Source organism: Taudactylus pleione, unplaced genomic scaffold, assembly GCF_031769625.1.
Source record: "Taudactylus pleione unplaced genomic scaffold, aTauple2 ptg000536l, whole genome shotgun sequence".
NCBI classification, from domain to species: Eukaryota; Metazoa; Chordata; class Amphibia; order Anura; family Myobatrachidae; genus Taudactylus; species Taudactylus pleione.
In genome coordinates this window covers 3,349,660-3,374,315 of record NW_028284938.1, presented here as the reverse complement: position 1 = coordinate 3,374,315, position 24,656 = coordinate 3,349,660, and the positions used below count along the sequence as shown (strand labels likewise).

The window sequence follows — 24,656 nt, the reverse complement described above, 5'->3', positions numbered from 1 at the left end:
GGGTTGCTCCTCCTACCCTCCTCGTGCATATCAGATGCTCACAGGAGGTTTTGTGTCAGCCTCCCTGTATACCTCTCCCCTGGGTCAGGTATATAGTGCTATATATCCTTCCAAGCCTTCTGATTTGAGCAGTTGATCAAGAACCCATTACAACTAAATTGCATATGCATTGTATGTGACTTTTGCTAGCTGCTGTGTTGATACTGCCTTTTATTTATGACTCAGTTATAACTCACTGTTTTTTCTCCTCATCCCTCTGTTACAGGTGTGTGGGGGTTTTCCTTTGTACTTTATATTTACTTGTTATTTGTGAAGCCTGTAACATTACATTGTATTGTTACCTTTATACTTGATATGTCAAAAGGTAAAGGGAAACAGGAGGTTGAGGCTTCTGTGCTGGTTTCATGTAAATCCTGTTTGGCGGGCTTGTCATCTCAGGATTTCATACAGGATGGTTTGTGTGCTGTCTGTTATAAAGAGCCACCTCTCCATTCTAGTACACCAGCTCCTGTACAAGAGCCACCCTGGGTGTCCTCTTTGTCTCAGTTTATGTCGCAGTTAGTAGACCGTATGGCAGCTCCTGTACTGCCTCCCACTATTGGGTACCAACAGCAGTTACAACCTGCTATGTGTACCCCCCATGCATCCTTCCTGGTTGGATGCCTATGCTCACTCAAGTCAGAGTATGGTTGAACTGGCTACCGCCTTTCAGCAAATGGTGCAAGCGACTAGACTGGTTACCGCTAGAGTTCATGGGCGAAAGAGGTCATCCTATCAGTCTGTTCAGCCTTTGGATTCTGACGCATCATCAGATGATTTTGATGATGCACATGGTTCCTATTCTGAGTTTATCTCAGGTGATGAAGACCAGCATTCCTCTTTGGATGTCCCCTCTCTGGTGAGAGTGGTTACATCCGTCCTTAATATAGAGGAGGAGGAGGTTCCTCCTAAGTCTAAAACTCCGCTGTTAAACCGTCAAAAGGTTGTAAAGGATCACTTTCCTCATTTTGAGCAGCTTTCTGATCTCCTGTCCGAAGCATAGAGTACTCCAGATAAACTGTTCCATGCTACAAAGAGATTAGCATCTTTATACCCATTCTCTTCTGGCGAATGTACTAAATCGGAAGTCCCTCCTACCGTGCATTCTCATGTGGCACGGTTGGTCAAGAGCTCTACATTCTCTATACCGTCTGCATCCTTAAGGAGGCCACAGAATAAAAACTTGAAACATGTCTTAAATTTTTTTTTTAATTATCTGGAGCGGTTACCCGGCCGGCTGTGAACGTAGCCTTGGTATCCAAGGCCATAGAAGAATGGACGTCTGCACTGGAAGACAGTATAACAGATGCTACCAGAGAACAACTGCCTTATCTCTCCCATATACGAGAAGCGGCTACAGATGCATTACTTCTAGCTTCTAGGGCATCAGAAACTTCGGTTGTTGCTCGTAGATCCTGGAAGGCAAATGTGGGATAAAAGAAAGCTCTCGAATCTCTGCCTTTTGTTGGAAATTTACTGTTTGGACCAGAATTGGATAAAATAGTGGCTACAGTGGCTGCCTCAAATCTGCCTGTTTGCCATCAACAGCTACCTCTAAGTATAGGCAGCCTTCGTTTCGGTCCTTTCGCCCTCAAGGAAAAGCAAAGGGACAGTCTTTCTCCAGACAGGCTAGTTCCCACAGGAATACCAAGTCGCAAACCAAGAAATCATGGGTGATCTCAAGGTGGTAGGCTGACTTCTTCAGTTCTCTTACGCCTGGCATCAAACCTCAATGGATGCTTGGGTTCAAGAAGTGGTCTCTCAAGGATATGCCCTCATCTTCCAGAGGCGGCGTCCTCAGAAGTTCTTTTGTACAACTCCTCCTTTCAAGGCCCTGGCCCTCCAGGAGGCCATTCATGCCCTGCTGAGTTCCTTTGGCCCTACAAGAAGGGGTTATTATTCAAATTTGTTTTTGATTCTCACCGCCCTATTCTGAATCTGAGATCTCTTAACAGGTTCATCCATATGCCCAAGTTCCGTATGGAGACCCTATGGTCAATTATGCTGGCAATGGAGCCTGGGGATTTCATGGCTTCCCTGGACATACAGGATGCGTATCTGCACGTACCTATTGCACTATCCCACCAAAGGTTTCTAAGATTTGCTGTTCTTCTTCAGCAACATTACCAGTTTCAGGTTCTACCCTTTGGTCTGTCCACAGTCCCTCTTGTTTTTGCCAAGATAATGGCAGTCATGACGGCTCATCTCAGACTTCAAGGAGTCAGGATTCCGCCGTACTTGGACGAACTCTTGATATTGGCACAGTCTCAGGGGGTTTTACAACATCATCTTCAGCTGACCATTGCCTGTCTACAGGAGCATGGCTGGATAATCAATTGGAAAAATTCTTCCCTTTCTCCAACACAGCGGGTAGTACATCTGGGAGCACTACTGGAGTCCCCGGCCAAAGGATCTTTCTGCCAGTGGACAAGATTTCTGCTCTACAATTGCGGGTGCGCAAATTGCTCCACAATCGAAGAGTATCAGTTCACTCAGCAATGCAGGTCCTGGGGTCCATGATATCCACCTCCGACATGGTGCAATATGCCCAGTTCCATTCCAGGCCCCAGCAACGTTGGATTCTGTCTCGTTGACACAGTCCGTATCATCTGATAAGGTCTCAAACGATCCTTATCGCGCCAGAGGTTCGGCTCTCCATTTCATGATGGCTACAGATAGCTTATTTGGACAAAGGGGGCGTCCCTTATGGATCCCAAATTGGGTACTCCTCACCACGATCGCCAGTCTTCGAGGATGGGGTGAATTGACACAACATCATACCTTTCAGGGAAGGTGGACAACACAGGAAAGTCACCTGCCCATAAAAATTTTGGAGCTTCGTGCGGTATATTCTGGCACAGGACCTTCTTCAGGGCAGGTCGATCCAAATTCAGTCCGACAAGGCGACCACAGTAGCCTATATCAACCATCAGGGAGGAACACCAAGCCTGGCAGCCATGAAGTGGCGAACAATCTGGTTTGGGCAGAACTACATCAATCAGCAAGCTCTGCAGTATACATCCCCAGAGTCCTCAACTGGGAAGCGGACTTCCTAAGTCATCAAGACATACATGCCGGAGAATGGGCTCTCCATCTGGATGTCTTTCAGCTCCTGGTGAATAAATGGGGATTGCCAGACATAGAGCTCATGGCCTGATGTCACAACCACAAGGTCCCCAGGTACAGGTCAAGGACCAAAGACCCTTCAGCCGCTTTCGTGGACGCTTTGGCAGTGAGGTGGGACTTCAGGGTAGCATACCTATTTCCTCCAATCTCCCTCCTTTCAAGGATCCTCAGAAAATTCAAGCAAGAAGGCGGCAGAACAATACTATTTGCTCCTGCTTGGCCCAGGCCCCATTGGTTCACCGATCTAACGTGTTTCTCCATAGACACTGCACTTCCTCTATGGCCGGATCTGTTAGTGCAGGGTCCCTGCCTACATTCGGACCTACCTCATCTGTCTTTGACGATATGAGTCTTCCATCTTAAGAGCCAAAGGTTTCGCCAATTCTGTGATTCAAACGTGAAAGCCTTCCTCTGCTCGCATCTATTACAGGATTTGGCTTTTCTTCTTTCAATGGTGTTCCCACAGACAGTATGCTCCTAAAGTTTTTAGGGTCTACTGAATTCTTGCTTTTCTCCAGGATGGATTAGACCTCTGTCTCCGTCTTGCTACCTTGAGAGTTCAGGTTTCTGCGCTGTCAGTTTGGTTTCAGTGTAGAATCGCTCCTCTGCCGGATATTAGAATGTTTTTGCAGGGTGTTCTCCAGCTTCAACCACCTTTTCTCCCTCCGGTGGCACCGTGGATTTATCCTTGGTTCTCTAGGTTCTACAGGCTCCTCCCTTTGAACCCTTGGACACAGTGGACCTCAAGTGGTTGACAGTGAAGACACACTAGCTATCTCCTCAGCTCGCAGAGTCTCTGATTGGCAGCGCTTTCTTGTCGCTCCCCATTTTTGATTTTTCACCAGGATGGAGCTGTCCTTCGTACATGGGCAGGTTACATTCCAAAAGTAGTATTCCGTTTTCATTTGAATGAGGAAATTGTAGTTCCAGCCTTGCAGTCTTCAGACCTTTCCGTAGGTGAAGCTTCCCTGGATGTGGTTCGAGCCCTCCGTATATACATGGACCATACCAACTCCATCAGATAATCAGATGCGCTGTTTGTACTATATGGTTTTCACAAGCGAGGCTGGCCAGCTAACAAGCAGACTCTGGCTCGGTGGCTGCGTATGACTATATCTCAGGTTTATACACAGGCTGATCTCTCTGTTCTAAACACGGTGACCGCACATTCGGCTCGGTCAGTGGGACCATTGTGGGTGTTTTAGACTTGGTCTTCTGTCCACACTTTCATCAAATTTTATTTATTTATTTATTTATTTTTAGATACTTTTGCCTCTCAGGATGCCTTCTGTGGGTGGCGGATTCTCCTCTCCACTCAGAAGCATTCCCACCATTAAGGGAACTGCTTTAGGACATCCCCAAGGTATTTCCTGTGGACACTATGGAACCTGAAGAAGAAAATAAGAGTTATGGTAGACTTACCTTTTGTTAACTCTTTTACTTTGAGGTCCACAGGGCGGCCACCCTGACGCACCTGGCTTCAGTTGGTATCTGTTCCTTCTTGTCACTGATTTCCTCATCTTTATGAGAATGTTTCTAGTGTAAATTGTACTTCCTTCTCCACTTTCCTTCTCCTGCCATTGGGCTTGTTTACAAACTGAATGCCTGTGGCTGGGGGCGGGGTATATATGGAGGAGGACCAGGGCATTCTGGGAGCTGAAAGCTTTTTGACTGTTTGGTGCCTGGATCACTCCAATCACATACCCCAAGTTAGTTCCTGGGGACCCTATGGACCTTGAAGAAAAAGTGTTAACAAAGTTAAGTCTACCATAACTCTTGTTTTAAAGTAATTTAAAAGACAAAAAAATATCGGGCAGTCTTGCACAGAACTTACTGATGTCTGCAGTCCACAGGCTATTACGTTTACCCCATGGTCTGATAAGTCAAATAAAACCTCAAATTTGTATTCATTTTTTTTTATTTCCTGATTAGAGGCCCGTGCTGAGGTCTTCCTGCGCTGTCTGCTAGTACAGGTTTTATGCTACGCAACATAAAAGTTGGTATTATCTGACATGATACACAGATTGTTTGTGAAGTGAGGTACGATCATCCATTATGTAGATCCAGTTTACAGTGCATCCGCAAAGTATTCACAGCGCTTCACTTTTTCCACATTTTGTTATGTTACAGACTTATTCCAAAATGGAATAAATTAATTTTTGTCCTCAAAATTGTACATACAATACCCCATAATGACAACGTGTAAAAAGTTTTTTGAGATTTTTGCAAATTTAATAAAAAAAAAACAAAAAAACAACTACTTTCAGGATGCACTGTACATTGGATATAAAATTAAATGCTTGGTAGTTAATACATTTGATACCTGTTTGGGAGCAATTTTGTCTTTTATGCTCTTTATGTAATTCTTTTAAAATAAGCAATGTCTCATATCTCTTTTTTTTCTTCCATTCAGACTCGAAGCCGCGGTTCAAGACTAAACATCATTATCATTGCAGAAGGCGCAGTTGATCGGGAAGGAAAGACAATTTCTTCTAATCATGTTAAGGATGTAAGTTTATTCATTTATTAGCTTTCTTTAGATACAAAGAACTTCTCAACTGTAATGCAGACTTTGTATGTAAAATATGGAAACCCCTGATACCCAAACCTTAGCCAGCTAGTACTACATCTCTCAGGGCAGGAGAGTTAAAGTCCATCCATAGCTGTACAGTAGAGCTGTGTTGAGTACTACTGTATACCCGGGTTTGCAGCATGCTTTTCCCTCCTGTCTCTTTGCTTCAGGTAAACCATGTAAGGAAAACATCCGCCCCTTTTTGAAGTGCAATGAGAGCAGTTATCAATGGTTTTGAAAAAATCACTACCTTTTATGTAAGTTGTAAAACTTACTATGTCTGGGTTACCCCTTATATCGTGACCACTCCCTCAGATACTACTTAGGATAGAACAGTTTGACTGTTTGTCATAGACATACCCCAGCAGCTACCCATTATATCCAAATATGTTGTGGTATTCTCACTGTGAATAAAGTTGTACTATTGTTGTGTGCATGGCACAGGCAGAGCAGTCATGTCATACAAGCCACCAGGAAGTTGATTGTTCTATAAACAGTGATATCCCCCACAAAGGGTTTATTGAATGTAGGAAGCTTGTCATCGAGAGATCTACGAGTTTGTCCTAAAGAAAAAAGAAAAGTTAGATGTCTACAAGGAGATACCGCTTAGATGTATAGGTTAAATATTTTAAGTGTTGAATAGGTGAGTTAAAGTGGAGAGGTAGTAGTTTTTTTTTTTTTTTTTTTCTTAATCTCTTTATAACAGAGTGGTCAATTCAGCAAGCATAATATACAGTGCAAAGCTTGGTAGCATAAGAACAAATACCAAGGATGATTTTAGACCAAAACATAAAAGCCACTATAGTACTGAGCAATAGAGATAGTAGAAACTATAAAGGGGCAGCTGCTAACATAAACAAAATATGAATCATTCACTATAGATATAAATACAGTTTGACTGCCGGTTTGTTGTTTTTAACCTTTGTCATTTTAAACTAGTTGGGTAAGGAAAATTTTGGTTATAAAAGTTTCAGCACTACGTCAACAATAAAGAGTGATATTTTTGATTCAAGGCCTTGGGTCTGGTTCTAAACACATAAGAGAGTGGGGAAATAATGAATATTTTCTCTATGCTACCCAATCTAGGGGTAAATTTACTAAGGATCGGTTTTGCCATCTATTGTAATCCAATGGACAATGCTATTGGATTGCTGTCTAAAAATCCATTATGTACTAACCATTGGATTTGAGCGTCAATAGAAGTTCAACAACGATGTCCATTATATTTTTTCTGTTTAAAACTGGTGGATCACCCCTTGCCAATAGAATCTGCTGTCAATCTGTGGCCGGTTTAATCCACTGCACATATCGCTATAATCTGTGCAGACTTTCTGTTATTAATAGCCTTTAAAAGTTGGAAAATTAAAACAACCCTCTGAGCCTAGGCTGGTATTGGAAAATAGGAGAAAAACTGGATGGGGTTTTTCCCAAAATACGGACCAACTTCCCAGGGCTATTCAACTCCCGCTGAACTGAATCGCCCAATTAGACTTTAATTATTTGCTCTTGACTTTTGAATGGGCAGTGTTGAGTATATTATTGATGGACTCCAGTGTCCCCTGGTTGAAGGAAACTTCTTCTGATACTCTTAGCTGTGGAAAGAATTTTTAAACTTCAAGACAAATTGTTTTATGTCTTCAATATGGACTGGTTAGAAACATCGTCACATAAAGAACAAATATTTGCAAACTTTTTTTGGGTTCCAATCAATAGATCTACTGTAAAAAGGTTGACTGTGTCTAGGTAGACACCAACTGCTAGAAAGGCAATAGCTCGACAGGTACAAAGGTCGACATGTATGAAAGTCGACATGAATCAAGGTCGACCAGTACAAAAGGTCATCATAGTTAAAAGATCGACACAAAATGGTTGACCCATTGTGCTTTTTTTGTTGTTGGTTAGGGTTTGGCTCTAGAAGGCATTGTTAGGGATAGGCACTTACTCCAACGGTTAAGGTTAAGCACTTACTGGAGGGTAAGGGTTAGGCACTAGGAGGGACTGTTTGGGTTAGGCACCAGGAGGGGAGGGTTAAGGTTAGGGAAAAGAAAAAAAAAGTGTTGACGCTGGTGGAGGTAGCAGCGGCGACTGGGTCGGTGACTTCCGCCGCGGGTCTCCGGGAATGTGAGCACACCACCACTCCCAGAGCCCGCAGCCAGACGCTGACGGGGACAGGTAAAGGCAGCTTGCAGGGAGCAGCATGTTCGCGGGGACCACCAGTTCTGGTAGTGTTGGTCCTGGGTATCCCCATTCCATACACTAGACCATCAGGGCGCCGGCTAACAGGACGCCACTGGCAGCGGTGAGGGCCATGTCTCTGGAGTGCACACCAGAGGGTGAAGTCGGGCTTTGCCTGTTTGCCCATCCCCCACAGCTGGGCGTGCTCGCTCATAGCAGACAGCCTGTCCCAGTGTGATTTGCTATCCCACTCTCTCAAAACTCTCCCCTCCTATAGAGGAATGCTGGGCAGCCATTTTACAAAATCCACGCTTCAGCACATCTCCGGAGAGTATTTGGGCTCATGTCTCCATGTATACCTCACTATAGTTAGTCTGGTATACAGTTAACTTCTTCCTGCTATATTAGGGCTGGTTTGTTGAGTACTATTATTGCCCATTGGTTCAGTGTCTTGATTGTTAGGTGTGCAGCTTTTCTGAGGTACTTTTATTTATGTCCTGATAATTTCTGGATGTACGTTTATATGTATGTATCAGTATATATCTATATATTATATGGATATGTTTAGATCTAAGTACACTTTCAGTAAAGCTAGGATGTGAGCTCTCTTCAGCAGTACATATACTAAATTTGGAACAATACAGAGATGACTCGCAAATTCGTGAAGCGTTCCATAAACCACTGTACTATAGTAACAGTGAATGGACTGTTAATGTCTCAGTCATAGAGAAATTACTTAATGTCTGTCTGACCTTCATTTTTCTCTCCATAGCCCCTCTTATTTCTCTATTTGTGGTGCTTTATCATTCCTGGGACAGCCCCGTACTATACACATCACTGTTTTTACAACTCTTGTGTGGAGGAAACACTTGGACTGCTTTTAAATGGCTTCCAAGGTTGAAGCACCCAAGGAGGGTGGGTCCTCCTGTGCTATGTAGCTGTTGAACCTTTTTCTAGAACTGTGTACTAATGTACTTTCTCCACAGACTCTGTGTTCTAAAACCAAGATGGCAGAGGAATCCCTATCACAGGCCTCGGTGCCCGGTGTTTCAAGGCTACACTGCATGAGGGTTCCTTCAACCATGGCTACCAGTCAAGGAAGCTGTGGCAGACTTCCAATCACTGGTAATGTGGTTGTTAACTTACCAGTTTACAGCTCGCGGCCAGTTAGTCTTCCATGGTCCGGCGGACTAATGCGTGGGTCTACTTACTACAAGGAACACATCTGCTGTAAAGCCATGTAGATGCAGCACTCCTTCACTTATTCAGTACAGAAGTGGCTGATGCTAGCCAGCAGAGGAATTGCTCAGCACAGGCCTGACAGTGCTAGGTCCTGTCTGGTTGTAAATCCTCGGCACAGGCTGGAGTCTCCAGGTCCTTAGAGGTAGACACCCTGGTAAGGACGGAGGCTTCTGAATTATTTCTGTACCTTTAAACATAACAGCGTTCTGGTCTAGAGCCCAGGTACTTAAAAGAGACATCTGGTCTCATCAGTTTAATATCTGATACGCCCCCTATCTGTGGGCATTTATTTACTGGTTTAGAACAGGGAGATGGAAGAAGAGCTTGCTCTGTCCACTCCAGACATTAACTTGGTTTTGCAGTAGTAGCATGGGTACCTCCTAGCAGAGGCTTCTGGATATCTAAGCACATTGCTTTAGTGTATATGCTACCAGCAATGGATCAGTCACCGTGGCTTGTTAGATCTGCTATCCTAGGCAGCTGCATAGTTTTCCCAGCGCGTCACTCACTTTTCTTGGGCAGCTACGGCTAGGGGCCATTGGGCAGATGCCCGATAGGATCTCAGTTCAGGGACAATGTATTGTCCCTTGTGGGGCAGTCAGGCTACTACCTAGTTAATTAGGACGTCATTAACATAGTCATATTTTAAGCGCGGACATCTGCCGTGGTGGCCAGGACAGTCCTCTGGCCACATTCCTGGCGCGCTGCCACAGACTATTAAGTACTTAGAGGTTCTTCTGTATTTAGAGATGGTCCTCGTGGTCCTTGGCTGGACAGTCTCTAGGTAGTGCCCATATACATTGTCTGCCTTCTGCACCAGGCCGTCTACCTTCTAGATTAAGGAGTTCCTTCTCTATGGATCCTGATGTAGATGATCTTAGTCTGTCACTCAGCTTGCAGGTTTGTTTCCCCCGGTTGGGGGTGGATTTCCAATTGAGGAACCCCAAGACAAGGACAAGTGGTCTAGGGCTCATTCTCCTCTGGAGACGTGGGTTCAGATCCCACTTTTGTCACAGGGGTAGTGTTTCCCGTCTTGGGACCAGCACGACCCAGGACTCGTATATGCCATATACCCATACAGGACTCGTATATACCTTAGTGAGTTTCTCAAGCACTCCCAGGAGCAGCACTCTGGGAGACTTTGTACGTTCAGGACAGTCATGGCAGCGCCTCTTGACCTGCTCAGTCACTGGATATCCTTCTGTCTCAAGATAGATCTTTGGTGGTCCCTCTGATAGATAATTATTTGGAAGCCTTTTACCTTGGTGAAGAGCTTTGCTAAATTCCAATGGTCAGTGGGTATTACTCCCTGCCGTTAGACTAACTGTCTTCCAGTTACCAGTCCCTCCTTTCTGGCATCTCTACCGAGAGTTCTTACACTCTTGCAGGCAGATCTTGGGCTCTGTAATCTATCCCTTTTGCAGGGCGGAGTTACGGCAGTTTGCTCTGTTTCACTCCTGCCTCTTCACATGGAAATTTGGGCCCTATGACATAAATCTAAATGGGACCCATTTGGCTGTGGGCTGCTTTAATTGGGACTCAGTACAGGGGTCCTTCTCACCACCGATGCACACCTTCGTGGGTGGAGGGTAGTAACTTGTCATTAGTCCTTTAGGATCGGTGGACGGCTCAGGGGAGACTCTTACCGATTTTCATTGTGCTGTTCTGTCTGGTTCTACTCCTCCTCCAGCATCGTCCGGTACTAGTCTAACCCGACAGTGTGATACTGGTTGCCCACATTAGCCATCAGGGTGGCGCTCTCAGTTGCGGTTCCATTAAGATGGTCAGCCGCTCCCCCAGTTGCGCGGAGTATCATCTTATGGCTCTGTAGGCAGCCTTCCTTTTTACAGTTCTCCTGGAGCAGAGGACTCCTAGACTGCCAGGTCGTTCACTCAGGAGAGTGGGCTCTACATTCTGATGCTTTTAGTTGCCTGGTGATCACTGGGGCCTAACGGACATCAAGATCATAGCGTCTCGCATAACTACAAGTTATCAGAAGAAAAAGGTATGTAGAATTTGTCTTGAATGGCGCACTAGTAATAATTAAAAATAAAACAGCTTTTATTTTTATGTAATAATACATTTGTGTACAGCAAAATATTTAAAAACTAAGATGAATACTTGAGAACATACATGTAAATAAAAATTGTTATTGTTAAAGGTGGTCCCGCTGTATTTTTAATGATCTCAATAGCTTACAGTATGTAGGTGGGTATATTATATAAAAATCACAGTATATTCAGGTGAGAGTAGATGAGTCATAGTGTGTATTGTCCACTGATTGGATCCACTCAACAAATGATAGACAATCAGATACATAATATTCGTAATATCACAACTTTGTATACTGATCCATAGGGAAGTAGTATGCAAATGAATTTAATGTTAGTTCCTCAGTGGATAAGGTAAATTTTTGGCTAAATTCCCTCTTAAATAGTCCAATGGTATATGGACAATAATAATTATAACGAGGTCCAAGTGACTCCTGTAATATACTACAGATTCAGTGATCACTACTCACTAAACAGTCCTGGTTCCCTCTCATTGGTCCATTGAGCCAGGGACACATAGTATAGAGGTCCAGGATAATAACCTCTGTAAATACCTTATCTTATCCATATACTACTATCACCTCCCTATAAAAATGTGAGTATCTATTAATATTTAAAATAGGCACGTTAAATAGTAAGCTTAAATCCAAAATATATTATGATAAGAATCAAGATCTTTAATAAGATGTAATGAAAAATTTACCGGGATAGGTCTGCTTGTTAAACTATACAATAAAATCTGACATATTAGATACTGACACATACAGTAGCAGACACAAATTAGTAAAGAAAACAATTGTTGCATATATAAAAACAAACATTAATTTGACTCTTGAATGGAGGATAAATAAGCATGTGAGCGTGAAAAAGTCCTGTTATACACAGTCCAGATAATAAATATACCATATGATATTAACTCGGATAGTCTATAATTTGTATATAATATCCAGTATGGAGGATTTAAAGCTGTATAAATAGCCGATCTATGAGAGTTCTTACCCGATGAATACTTAAGGCTAAATACTTGTAATGGTCACAGTGAAAGCGCCCGCTATCTGCTTCACAGCTGATCCCGGCCGGGGAAAGAAAGATGGTGTGCGCTGTAAGTCTGCTGTGTCCGGAGCTGCGAGTATTGGCAGCTGCTACAAGTAAACAGCTTGTTCTGGCTGTGAGTCTGCTTAGTCCAGAGTAATACAAACTGGCGGCTGCCAGTGAAGTGCTGGAAGAATGCTGGATAAGCTGTGTTGTGTAGTGGGCGTGGACGCAACCACAGCAATCCCGGATAAATGCAGGTGTCCCAGCAAATAAAATCTGTCTTGGTGAGAGTCCTTTATAAGTCCTATAAGGACTCTCACAAAGACCGATTTTATTTATTTGCTGGGACACCTGCATTTACTCCTCAAGTTCAAACTCTTCGGGGAGTTGAGTTAGAAGTGGAAAGCATCTTCGATTCCAGGCATCAGTCTAGTTGTCTGCAGTATCTTATCGATTGGAAAGGGTACGGACCTGAAGAACGGACTTGGATCAAGGCTTCGGACGTTCATGCACCTCTATTGGTTCAAGCTTTCCACAGAAGATCTCCTGAGAAGCCTTGTAGGTGTCCGGAGTCCACCCTGAAAGGGGGGGGGGGGGTACTGTCAGGTTTTGGCCTAGGATAGATCGTTACACACCTCTACCTAGAGCCATGTGGGCATCCGTGAGCTGTGCCGTGCCTTGGTTACTGCGCTTGACGTCATGGACACAGCCATGACAGTCTTCTTCACCTGACTACCCTTTACCCAATGGTAGCATGGTGGTGGTCAGCTGACGCTGTCCGCCAGTGATCTGCTACCTCTGGGTATATAAGTAATCTCCGGACTGCAGGAAGTTGCCTGTGCTACATTGTCACTACCTTGTGTATACTTGCCGTCACCTCGTTCCATTTTCCCGTATCGTTATACCCTCGAGTCTCTATGTGCCATCTCCTTGTGCATCAGGGCATCTGAACACCTTGCCTGTGTGCCATACAAGTACCATCCTTCTTGTGCCGCAGTGCGTCAAAACACCTTGCCTGTGTTACAAGGGTCACCTCTTGGTGCAGCAGTGCATCAAAGACACAGTGCCAGCGTCAAAACATCTTTATCTGTGTACAACTACAAATACCAACTCCTGGTGCAGCTGTACTTCTTTCTGAAGTATTTCTCTTTGGCCATTGTGGAAATATTTTCTCTATTCCCGTGGGTATCGGATACCTGACCAAAGGACCGTGACCTGTCTGCTGGGTGCAGCTTAAACCCATATCCCACTTGGAGGGGTCACTGGAGAACACCTCCCAGCAGGTTAGACTCCGCACCTTTGGTAAGATCTCGCCAACATCCGATACTCGTGGAAGAGGAGATCTTATATACAGGCCCCACGCCTCTGGTTCCTCCCTCAACTCGGGACCTCAGCTTTCACCCCCTCAGTAGGGGATTTCCCAAGGTCAAACGTGACAACTATATTGTGGTATTCAATTTACGCTATAATGGGTATCACTGCTGGAATCAATGATATATATATTTTTTAGGGCCAAAGTTGATTGCTCATGAATACTCTACCCTATAAAATTAATGAATCCTACTATTTAACGGCCCTATTATAAATATTAATATTAATAGCTATTCAAAATTTTATAGGGAGGTGAGAGTAGTATATGGATGAGGCAAGGTATTTACAGAGGTTATTATCCTGGACCTCTATACTATATTATGTGTCCCTGGCTCAATGGACCAATGAGAGGGAACCAGGACTAGTGATCACTGAATCTGTAGTATATTACAGGAGTCATCTTGGACCTCGTTATAATTATTATTGTCCATAATTCATTGGGCTATTTAAGAGGGAATTTAATCAAAAATGTACCTTATCCACTGAGGAACTACACATTAAATAAGATTAATTTGCATACTACTTCCCCATGGATCGGTATACAAAGTTGTCGTATTACGAATATTTTAGATCTGATTGGATCCTCTCAACAAGTGATAGACAATCAGTGGACAATACGCACTGTATGACTCATCCACTCTCACCTGAATATTCTGTGATTTTTATATAATATACCCACAAACATACTGTAAGCTCTTGAGATCATTAAGAATAAAAACACAGCGGGACCACCTTTTGTTCTAACAATCAAAATTTTTATTTACATGTATGTTCACAAGTATTCGTCTTGGTTTTTAAATATTTCGCTGCACACAACTTTTTTATTAGATAATAATAAAAGTTGTTTTATATTTAATTATTACTAGTGCACCAATCAAAACAACTTCTACTTACCTTTTTCTTCTGATATTCCTGTTAGTTGTCCACAGGCAGCACCCCCAATTTGACATAATCTAAGAGACATTATGGTCCTACATTGGTCATAGATTTATATGGGTCTTTCTTCTCAATAAAGGAGATTAATATTAACACTGGTGCAGTAGTCATCTTTCTCTATTTTTGAAAATAACTACAAGTTGCCAAGATACTGTTCCATCTCCAGAGTTACCGGAGCTCTCCGGCAGTACAGTGGACGTTTCCATTCTGTTATTTTTCCTCTCCTGTTCATGCTTCATGGATCGCATTGGAAAGGAAGCATGGTGATCCTCGTGGCTTAGCTTGGCCATGGCGACTTTAGTACGCAGCTCTTCTGCCTCTCAGTCGGCGCCTAATGCGTCTTCCTCTGAGGTCGGTTTTTGGTCTCTGAGCCCGTGCTTTAATCTGATTCTGGCCCGCCTCGCTTTACCAGCGTGGCTCTTCACCCATTTTCAAAGCTAGGAGGGTTTTTTTTCCAGAGGGGCAGTTGAACCTTTCAGCATGCTGAGTAGCCCTCTTCGGTCAGAATTCTTTCCGTATTAGAGGACCTATTGAGGAGTTGGGTTAGAGGCTTCTTCCCCAGATCATTCCAGCTATCCTGACTCCTCTTTTTCTGCTAATTTGGGCCTTTGGCCCTCTTCCTGGGGATACCAGTCTAAGACCTGTCTTTTCTCCTCTAACGATTGCTTTTGTGCCTACCAGAGGTTCAGACGTTCTCTTTTGTTAGGGCGTCCTCTGTGTGCAGTCACCGCTTGTTCTTACCAGGTGGCTCCATTGAACCCTTTTTTGGTTCATTGGACTCTTCGGTAGGCTCCCTTAGGAGTCCTTAATTCCTTGATTGTGGTTGGTTTACTGGGACAGCGGTCTTACTACTTGCCATTGCTTAGCGCGGTGGGTGTCGGTTTGAGAGCCTTGTCTTGTCACTCCCCCTCTATGATCTTATATTTAGATTGGACCTTTCTGTGGTCTCGCTTGGGTTCCTCCCCAGAGTTGTGTGTCGGTTCCTCTCCTACCTGGGGTTGTTGTGTTCTGGACTCTTCTAGGAATGTAGGCTTCCGGTAATTTTTCTGTGAACACACCCGGAGCTCAGTTCTCTGTTGGCCTGTTCGATTTTCCGACTATCCGACACTCTCTGGCGGATCTCTTGCCCCTACTGTGGTAACTGCTCATTCTGCCAGGTCAGTGGAACCTTCTTGGTGGCTTAACGTGACATTTCTGCGGTACAACTTGTACGGCTGCCACGTGGTTATCTGCCCACACTTTTTTAGTCCTTACTATGCAGTTATCACCTTTGCGTCTTCGGATGCTGCCTTCGGGCACAAAGGGGATTCCCAGTGCAGCCCAGGAGCATCCCCTCCCATCGGGGTACAGCTGTAGGACATCCCAGCGTGTTCCCTGTGCCCCCTAGTGGAGGAAGAAGAAAGGAGAATTTATGGTCTTACCTTGTTAAATTTTACCTTTTCTTCGACTCCATAGGGGGCACAGGGCGCCCACCCTGACGCATCTGGTTTGCAGGGTTTATTTCCTCTGATGCAGTTTCTTGGCACAACTTTCTATGACTTGGGCTCTGAGTGTGTGCCTGTTTTCCTTCTCCGTCTTCTCCTCGCTCCTTCCATTGGCTTGCTAGCTTAAACTGCTGGCCTGTGGCTAGGGGCAGGGTATAGTGGAGAGGGAGCCAGGTGGCTGCTGGGAAGAAAATTATTAACTGTTTGGTACCCAGATTCACACTCTTCAGGCTATACCTAGAGTGATCGTTGTACCCCGTATGGTGTCAAAAAAAGGATTTAACAAGGTAAGACCATAAATCCTCTTTTTACATAGAGAAGAATAGGATCCGCGGATTTATTAAAGGTTGGTTTTAAAACCCACCAAACCCGTCCAAACAAATGACTGCTAACCCGCCCAAACAATAGACCTACCTGTGGCAGGCAGTATGATCTGTTCAGACTTCATTAGAATGTGTGGAGTAAACCCCTAAATCTGTAACTAGACCCGGACATCTCAGCCTGGTCTGGTACTGGAACATGGGAGGGTAAACTGTGTGGGGTTCTCGTTATTTTCCAGCACCAGACTCAACCAGCTGGGGAGCTAATGCCATAGCAGGGAGACACAGAGAGTGTGGTCCCCCTGCCATAACTTTAACCAGCCCCAATCTGGTCTGCCCAGTGCTGGAATTCCTCGGGGCAGGCTTGCTGTTACCTGTAGTCCACTTGTAAAGAACATTATGATGATCTATGTGGGGAATCAGTATGAAATACCGCCGGCCGCACGGTTCGTTTCCCGGCAGCGCCTGACCGACCAAAGCAGAGTTCCCAACAGCGCTGGAAATCCTGATCGTCGATAGGTAAGTATTGATTAACCTAACCCTCCTTAGGGGTGCCTAACCCTAACCTCCCCCCCCAAGTGCCTAACCCTAATCCCCCCTCTAAGTGCCTAACCCCCCCTTCCCCGCTGCCTAAACCTAAGTCCCACGTGGGGGAGCCTAACCCTAAGTCCCCCCTGGGGGTGCCTAACCCTAAGTCACCCCCAGGTGCCCTAAACCTAACCCTCCGACCCCCCCGCGGCTGTCCACTCGCGGCACCCGGCATTCCTTCGATTGGGATGCCGGTCTCCCGGCGTCGGGGAAATGTCAGGTGCCCAGCATTTCACCCTCGCCGGGATATGACAGTCGGGCCGGCTTCCCGATTGTATACCCTATTTTTTAACCCCACACCCACTGTCACCAGGGGTTCAGACTTCCCGAGGAATTCCAGCACTGGGCTGACCAGATTGGGGCTGGTTAAGGTTATGGCAGGGGGACCACACTCTCTGTGTCTCCCTGCTATGGCATTAGCTCCCCAGGTGGTTGAGTCTGGTGCTGGAAAATAGCGAGAACCCTTTCTAATGAAGCCTGAACAGATCATACTGTTCTACCTGTGCCAGCATGCTCTTAATGGCCAGAATACACTGTATTCTGGCCATTAAGAGCATGCTGGCACCTGTAGTCCTTGTGTAGAGAAAATATTAAAATAAAGGCAGTATTCACCAGGGGCGTATTAATGCACAAGGGGGCCCGTGTGCAGTAGACCCCCTCCTCTGAGCAGTGTGCCCTCCAAGTCCTGCATCTAACCTTGCTCTGGCAAGTGGTCTTCCTCCACTTCACCAAGAGTGCAAAGGATCTGGCACAGTGCCAGCGTTTTTGCTTTCATATGCAGCGCCATCTTCCAGATGTCACTGGGAAGATGGAGCCGCAGTGAAGGATGGACCCGCTTTCTGGAACAAGGAATGTATACTTTGGGTGCATGGAGTGTATGGTGCAGGGCCCCTAAGGACCCAGGAGCCTGTGTGCACCGCACATCCTTCACCCATTATAACTACACCTATGTCGCAAACCGAAGGTTGGAATCCTTTATTAAATAAAAAGAAGTATTCATACTTCTGAAATCATTGCATTGGCTCCTCTTCTGTCCATGTAGTAGTCCAATGGTCAGAAAAAAAACAACCTGCAAACCCGAGCCCCAACTCGGTACGTTGCTATGCGTAATGACAGATCATTCCAAGTTACTGTCATAGGACTGAAAGGGGCAACCCTGATTGGCTGAGACTGGCGCTCTCAGCCAATCAGCGCTTACCTGTTCAGTTCTATGACAGTGACTGGGATTGACTTGTCATTACGCATAGATATGTACTGATGTTACAGTGCAGTCCATGGGTTTTCCCCTATTTTTGCAGTACCAGTCCAGGCTAAGAGGTCCGGGGCCGGCTACAGATTTGGGGAGTAACCCCATGCATTTTTTTAATTTTGACCTTTTCTTTTTAACCTAATAAAGTGTGCACTGATCTGTTCAGTGCTTCTGTTCAGAGGGCTTTGCCGTCTGTTCTGACATTTGACTATTTGTCATCAGATTTGCAATTAAAAATCTAAACCGACGGCATTAAGTGCTGCAAAAAAACGACTGACATTGACGTCTGGTTTCAATTGAAGCTGAAACCCGACAGATGATCAGTTGCTGGTTTTTATACTTCTGAACAACTGTGATACCTTTTGTTTTCTGTCGGTTTTAGTTCAGAACCAAAACACCGATCTTTTGTAAATTTACCCATAGGACTTTGGTGGATCCCCCTATTCAATTTATTGTTCTGTTTTTGCTCTCTTGAGTGTGGTTTGAATTGTGTTTACTGTGCCAAACATAGGGCCTGATTCAGACCCACTCACAAGCGGCTGTCCGCTCGCAAGTGGGTCGATGTTGTGCACTGCGCATGCGCACGACGGCGGGAGCTCCGTCGTGCGCATGCGCCAGACGCGACGAGCGAAGGACTTTCCTTCGCTCGTTGTGTCTGATCAAAGGGGGCGTGCTGTCGATGTTGATTGACAGCACGCCCCCTTTGGTGGGCGTGCCGGGGGCGTGCCTCCCTGACGGGGGCGTTCCCAAGGGAACGCCTACCGTCAGAAGCCGGCCCACTGACATCACTAGTGATGTCAGTGGGAGTGATTTTGGCTCTGATAGAGCCAAAATCACTCCGGGCCTTGCGGTTGAAAAACTCAACCGCAGGCTCCAGCTCGCAGTGGCGATGGTCAAGACCATCGCGGCCATCAAACTGCACGCTCGTATAGGCTGTGGGTGGTGACCCACAGCTATACGAGCGTCCAGGAGGACGCTCCATAATTATGGAGGGCGGCCCTCATTCAGAGCGTGCGCTCTGCTCAGAGCGTACGGCTCTGAATGAGGGCCTTAATCTTTTATGTGCCTTCCTTACTTCATACCCCCCCCTATTTATTTATTTATTTATTTATTTCTTCTTGTTTTCTTTATATTAGATATCTTGTTTGTAAATGAAAAACAAAAATTGTGTTTTGTAATACCTTGCTTTTAGTTTTGTTCACCCTCTTTGTCATTTATTGTGGTGGTTTGCATATTCATTATGCATTATTGCTTAATATCTTTGATCAGTGTTTGTAATGTTTATTCCCTTTTGTTCTATACTATTTATCAAATCTTTTCTATTCATGTTTTATTTTACTTCTGTATATTATTATTAAAAAAATAAAAATTATATAAATCCAACACAGTCTGCCGGCACTCATCAGAAACACAGCAACCTGCTCCATTGCACAGTGCAGCAATCCAATCCAACTCCCAGAATGAACGGCACTTGGAGACAACAGAAGTAGTAATCCAATGTATTGAGTCTAACGTTTTCAGGGTCTCAGCCCCGTCTTCAGAACAATACACACAAAATATTCTCCTGAAGACGGGGCTGAGACCCCGAAAACGTTAGACTACGTTAGGATTACTACTTCAGTTGCCTCCAAGTGCTGTTCACTCTGGGGGATATATATATATATATATATATATATATATATATATATATATATATATATATATATATATATATATATATATATACACATATATATATATACACACACCTACCTTACGGTTTCACATGTCCCATTAAGGCTGCTTAGACATGATCTGAAGTTTCACAAAACCCATTGCTTTTTCTGCCACTCAAACTTCAAAAAGCAATGAAATTACGATCATTAAGGCTGACACCTTAATGGACGTGTTCCTTGCGCAATACAGATACGGTATGCCATCACACCAAGTGGTTAACTGCAGATTCAACACTCTCACAGAAAGAGATTGCTGTCACTCACAAAATGGTAAAGCTGCTAATTCACAGAATTGTGTGCTCATTGGAATACACATGCAGTCTATGCAACTGAGGTCAAAGCAGAGAATAGAGCTGTGCAGATGGGATAAAAAGTGGTGTGGATGGGGGAAGAGACAGTAACGTGGATAGGTGAGACACAAAGGCGTGTAGATAAGGCTACAGCCTGGCGTTGCCCTGCTGCGGCGGCTGCCGGCTTAAGGCCAAACGCGGGGATCTCGCGATACTTGTGAGATCCCGTGCATGCTCAGTGGAGCCGGCTGGGACTGACACACAGCGCATCAGCACTAGGCTGATGCACTGTGGTCTCTAGCGGGTAGCGTCAGAGGGGGGAGTTAACGCTCCCCCTCTCCGGCCGTTGAGATGTTCATACATCTCATCGGTAGTGATTCCTGTTTCGCCTCGGTAAAGAGGCGAAGCGGGAAGCGTTATAGTGGCACGTGCCGCTATAATACATCTAACCCATTAACACACACATACACACTTACATACACATTAACACATACATACACATATATACACTCTTTAACACATACATACACAATAACATATACAGACACAATAACACGTACAGACACATACATACACAATAACACATAGACACAATAACAATTACAGACACATACATACACAATAACACATACAGACACAATAACACATACAGACACAATAACACAGTAGTTCTCAAACTGTGGGTCGTGACCCCAAAGTGGGTCACGGCCATCTCAGCTTGGGGTCGCGACTCACATGTGGTCAGGTTGATGACTCCTCTGATCTCTCAGCCAGTGATCTGAGGAGAGTGAAACCAGTTGGTCTGTTATTTCCGACTCTTCGGATCACTGGCTGAGAGATCCAAGGTGTCATCAGGCAGCCCCGCCCCCACCCCAGTGCTCAGCGTCTCCTGTCCTCCTGCTCAGCAGCAGAAACTGACACACAAGCATCAGCAGCAGACAGACTCAGAGGAGCCATCTGCCGGACTCTCTCTGCAGTCTGTGCAGATGCTCTTAAGTAAGTGCAGCCTGGGGGGCCGCAGCTGCCAGTATGTGGGGACACAGAATGTGTGATGATTGCTGTGGAGGGGGAATTAACATCAGCAGGGGAGCATGAGCATTGAGGGGAGTGCTGAGCACATACCCCATGGGGCAACAAGGGAGCACATAGTGTGGGAACTGGAGGGGGGAAACAGAAAATAAATTTATTAAAAACCCACTGCCTCCCCCCTGTCATCCACCACCTCCCCCCTGAAATGCACTGCCCCGTCTGTCTTTCTCACTTACTGCCTCCCTGTCACCCACTGGTTCTCCCTGTTACCCACTGCCTTCTATGTCACCCTTTGCCTCCCCCCCCCCCACTGCCTCCCCAGTCACCTACTGTCTTTCCTGCCACCCTCTGGCTCTCTCTGCCACCCTTTGCTGCTCCTTGCCACCCACTGCCTCTCGCTGTTACCACTTCCTCCCATGTCACCCACTGCTTCTTGCTGCCTTCCACTGCCTCATCCTGCAACCCACTCCCTTTTCCTGTCATCCACTGCTTCTCCCTGCCACCCACTGCCTCTCAGTCACCCACAGACACCCTCTGCCTCCCCCTGTCACCCACTGTTCCTCCCTATTACCTACTGCCTCCTACATCACCTATTGCCACTGTCTCACCCTCTGACACTATCTGCCTCCCTCGTCACTCTCTGGTTCTCCCTGTTTCCACTGCTTCCTATGTCACCCTTTGTCTCCCACCGCCTCCCCAGTCACCCACTGTCTCCCCTGCCACCCTATGCCTCTCCCTGCCACCCTATGCTGCTCCTTGCCAGCCACTGCCACTCTCTGCTCCATCACCTTCCAACACACTGCCTCCCCATCACCCACAGCTTCTCCCTATTACCCCCTGCCTCCTACATCACCTATTGCCTCCCCAGTCACCCTCTGCCTTCCCATGCCACCCTCTGCCTCACCCTCTGCCTCACCCTCAACCATCATCTTCCTCACCCCTGTCACCCTCTGTTTCTCCGTTATCCACAGCTTCTCCCTGTTATCCATTACCTACTATTTCACCCTTTGCCTCACCAGTAACCCACTGTCTCCTCTGACAGAGCCGTAACTAGACTTTTTGGTGCCAGAAAGAGCATTGGCGCCCCCCTCATTTTTCATAGGGACATAATGCACCCAAAAAGGGCCATGGCCTCATGGGGAAGGGTCAGGGAAGAGATGGGGGAGGCCAGGAGATGCTGGGGATGAAAAAAGAGGAAACTACAAGTAAGAATGATAATAAACAGAAATTTGACAAACAGCGCCCCCTGTGCGATGGCACCGGCTGCACTATCCTAACTACGGCACTGTCTCCTCAGTCACTCTCTGCCTCACCTTGCAGGGACAGGGGCTTCGAAAATAGCTCGTCCCTGCAATGTATAAAAATTAAATGATCGCATAATCGGACACCTTGCAGTTTTGTGTCTGCATAGTGTTACGGTGCATGATCAGTCTGCTGACCACACGTGTGGCAGTCATTCTGCAGTAACATGCTGGGGTCCTGTAATAATTTTTATTGTTAGATTGGGTCCCAGAGCAAAAAAGTTTGAGAACCCCTGCAATAACACATACATACACAATAACACATAGACACAATAACACTTACAGACACATACATATACAATAACACATACAGACACAATAACACATACAGACATACATACAGTTATTACTTACACTGATGCAACAGCAGGATGCTAATGGAGGCAGGCATTAGGCACCGCCTCCTCCGTGATGACGTAATTACCAGTTGTATGGGGGCGGGGCTTGTCGCATTGACTCCGCACCCATTCCGGTAAGAGGTGGAATCGGCCCATGGGAAGGGTGGGGGCGTGCATCGGGGGTAGGAGGGGACGCGGGTCCCCTCCCGTTCTGACACTGTCCGGGCCCGGGACCCCTGATGGTGGCTCTGAGTGCAGCTGTGCCCGCGGCACCTCCTCCTTCTCTGTGCCTGTGCGCTGGCTGGGGGGTCATTGAATGCCTGCACAGTACTCCACTGTGTAGGCTGCTGCAGATCAGTAAAAAAGTCCAATCTGTGGCTGGGAGGGCCTCTTAGAGTGGTGGGCCAGGGTTACTTGCCCCCAAAGCCTCCCCCATTAATCCGTACCTGTCCAAGGGGGAACAGCAAGAGCGGCGGTGGGGTGAGTCTGTGATGAAAAGAAGACCCGTTCAGGCTCAGCCGCGCTTCCTAACCCCGACTGCTGCTGCCATTCAGTTTGACAGGTCAGGTGCAGGGCAAGGGGAGGAAGGGGGGAACCCGGCCAGAGGGGGAACAGCAAGATAGCTAGGTAGTGGGTGGCACTGGCTTAATATCAGCCACTGCCTGTCATAGAACTGGGGCAGCAACAGGCTAAGCTGCGGGGAGAGCGCCTCCCAGCAATGCAGGTTTTGCTGAGTGGGTTGTGCCAGCCCTGGCCACAGTATATACACCCCCTGCTGGAGGCTCCTACTGAGGCTGCGCAACAAGTTGAAAGTCCTATCTGTATAATGGCGCATTCTTGAGGTAATAGTTTAAAAACTGTAACTTTCTAATTTACCTGAACCCCTAAAGTACGTACCCTGGCACAATAGCTACCTAATAAAACAAACCCCAAGTCTAAATTCACCCCCTACCCTGAGTTTTGCCTTCCCAAAAATCCCCCATAGACTACAGTAGAAAAGGGTTCCTAATAGAGTGTCAGAAATAAGTGACAGTTGGAGCTTTAGATTACTCCCATATATATATATATATATATATATATATATATATATATATATATATATAATCAGTGTTCTCCCCAGGCTGTTTTCTGCGGGCGCATCGCCCGCCATAAACAGCCTGCCGTCCGGCACTTTTCCCCGCTGTCCCCCGCTGTGGAACGCTGGCCTCTGAAGTGACCGGAGGCTAAAGAAGCCTCCGATCGCTTCAGAGGTCAGCGTTCCCAGTGATGCACTGCGACCTGAGGAACCTGCCCCGCGCGCCTGCTGGATCTAGTTAGATCCAGTCAGCGCGAGGCAGTGGGAGCGGCCAGCAAGTAAAGGTAAGTGCTGGGCTGGGGCCAGGACCAGTCTGGGGGCACTATTTAAGTCTGGGGGCACTACATAAGGGACCAGTCTGGGGGCACTACTTCAGCCAGGGGGCAATGCATAAGGGCAAAGTTGAACTACAGAGGGCAATGTATAAAGGGGAAAACTACAGGAGGCACTGTATAATGGGCACTTTTGACTGAGAGCCAGTGGGGGAGCAGCCTGAGACCTGTCGGGCTGGATTGGTAAGGGAGATGCCCCTTTTCCCGGCGCGCGCAGAATTGCGAAGGCCCCCACCCGGCTACTTTTGGATGCCACCCGGCTGTAAAAAATTTCTGGGGAGAACACTGTATGTATGTATATATATATATATATATATATGTGTGTGTGTGTGTATATATACACTTCTTTAGAGGTGGACTACTGGTCCCAGCATGACTGGCCGGGCAT

At 46.1% G+C, this 24,656-nt stretch overlaps 1 protein-coding gene and 1 pseudogene across 3 annotated transcripts in view; both read left to right on the top strand.

Moving 5' to 3' along the window:
* The window catches only part of PFKL (phosphofructokinase, liver type), a 238,173-nt gene that overhangs the window by 78,721 nt on the left and 134,796 nt on the right, over positions 1-24,656 (top strand). For all 3 annotated transcript variants that reach the window (XM_088451029.1, XM_088451031.1, XM_088451030.1), the window contains one exon: positions 5,579-5,674. In XM_088451029.1, the coding sequence (XP_088307155.1) occupies positions 5,579-5,674 (96 nt within the window). The remainder of the gene's footprint in view (positions 1-5,578; positions 5,675-24,656) is intronic.
* On the top strand, positions 9,332-9,536 carry LOC148501020 (U2 spliceosomal RNA; annotated as a pseudogene).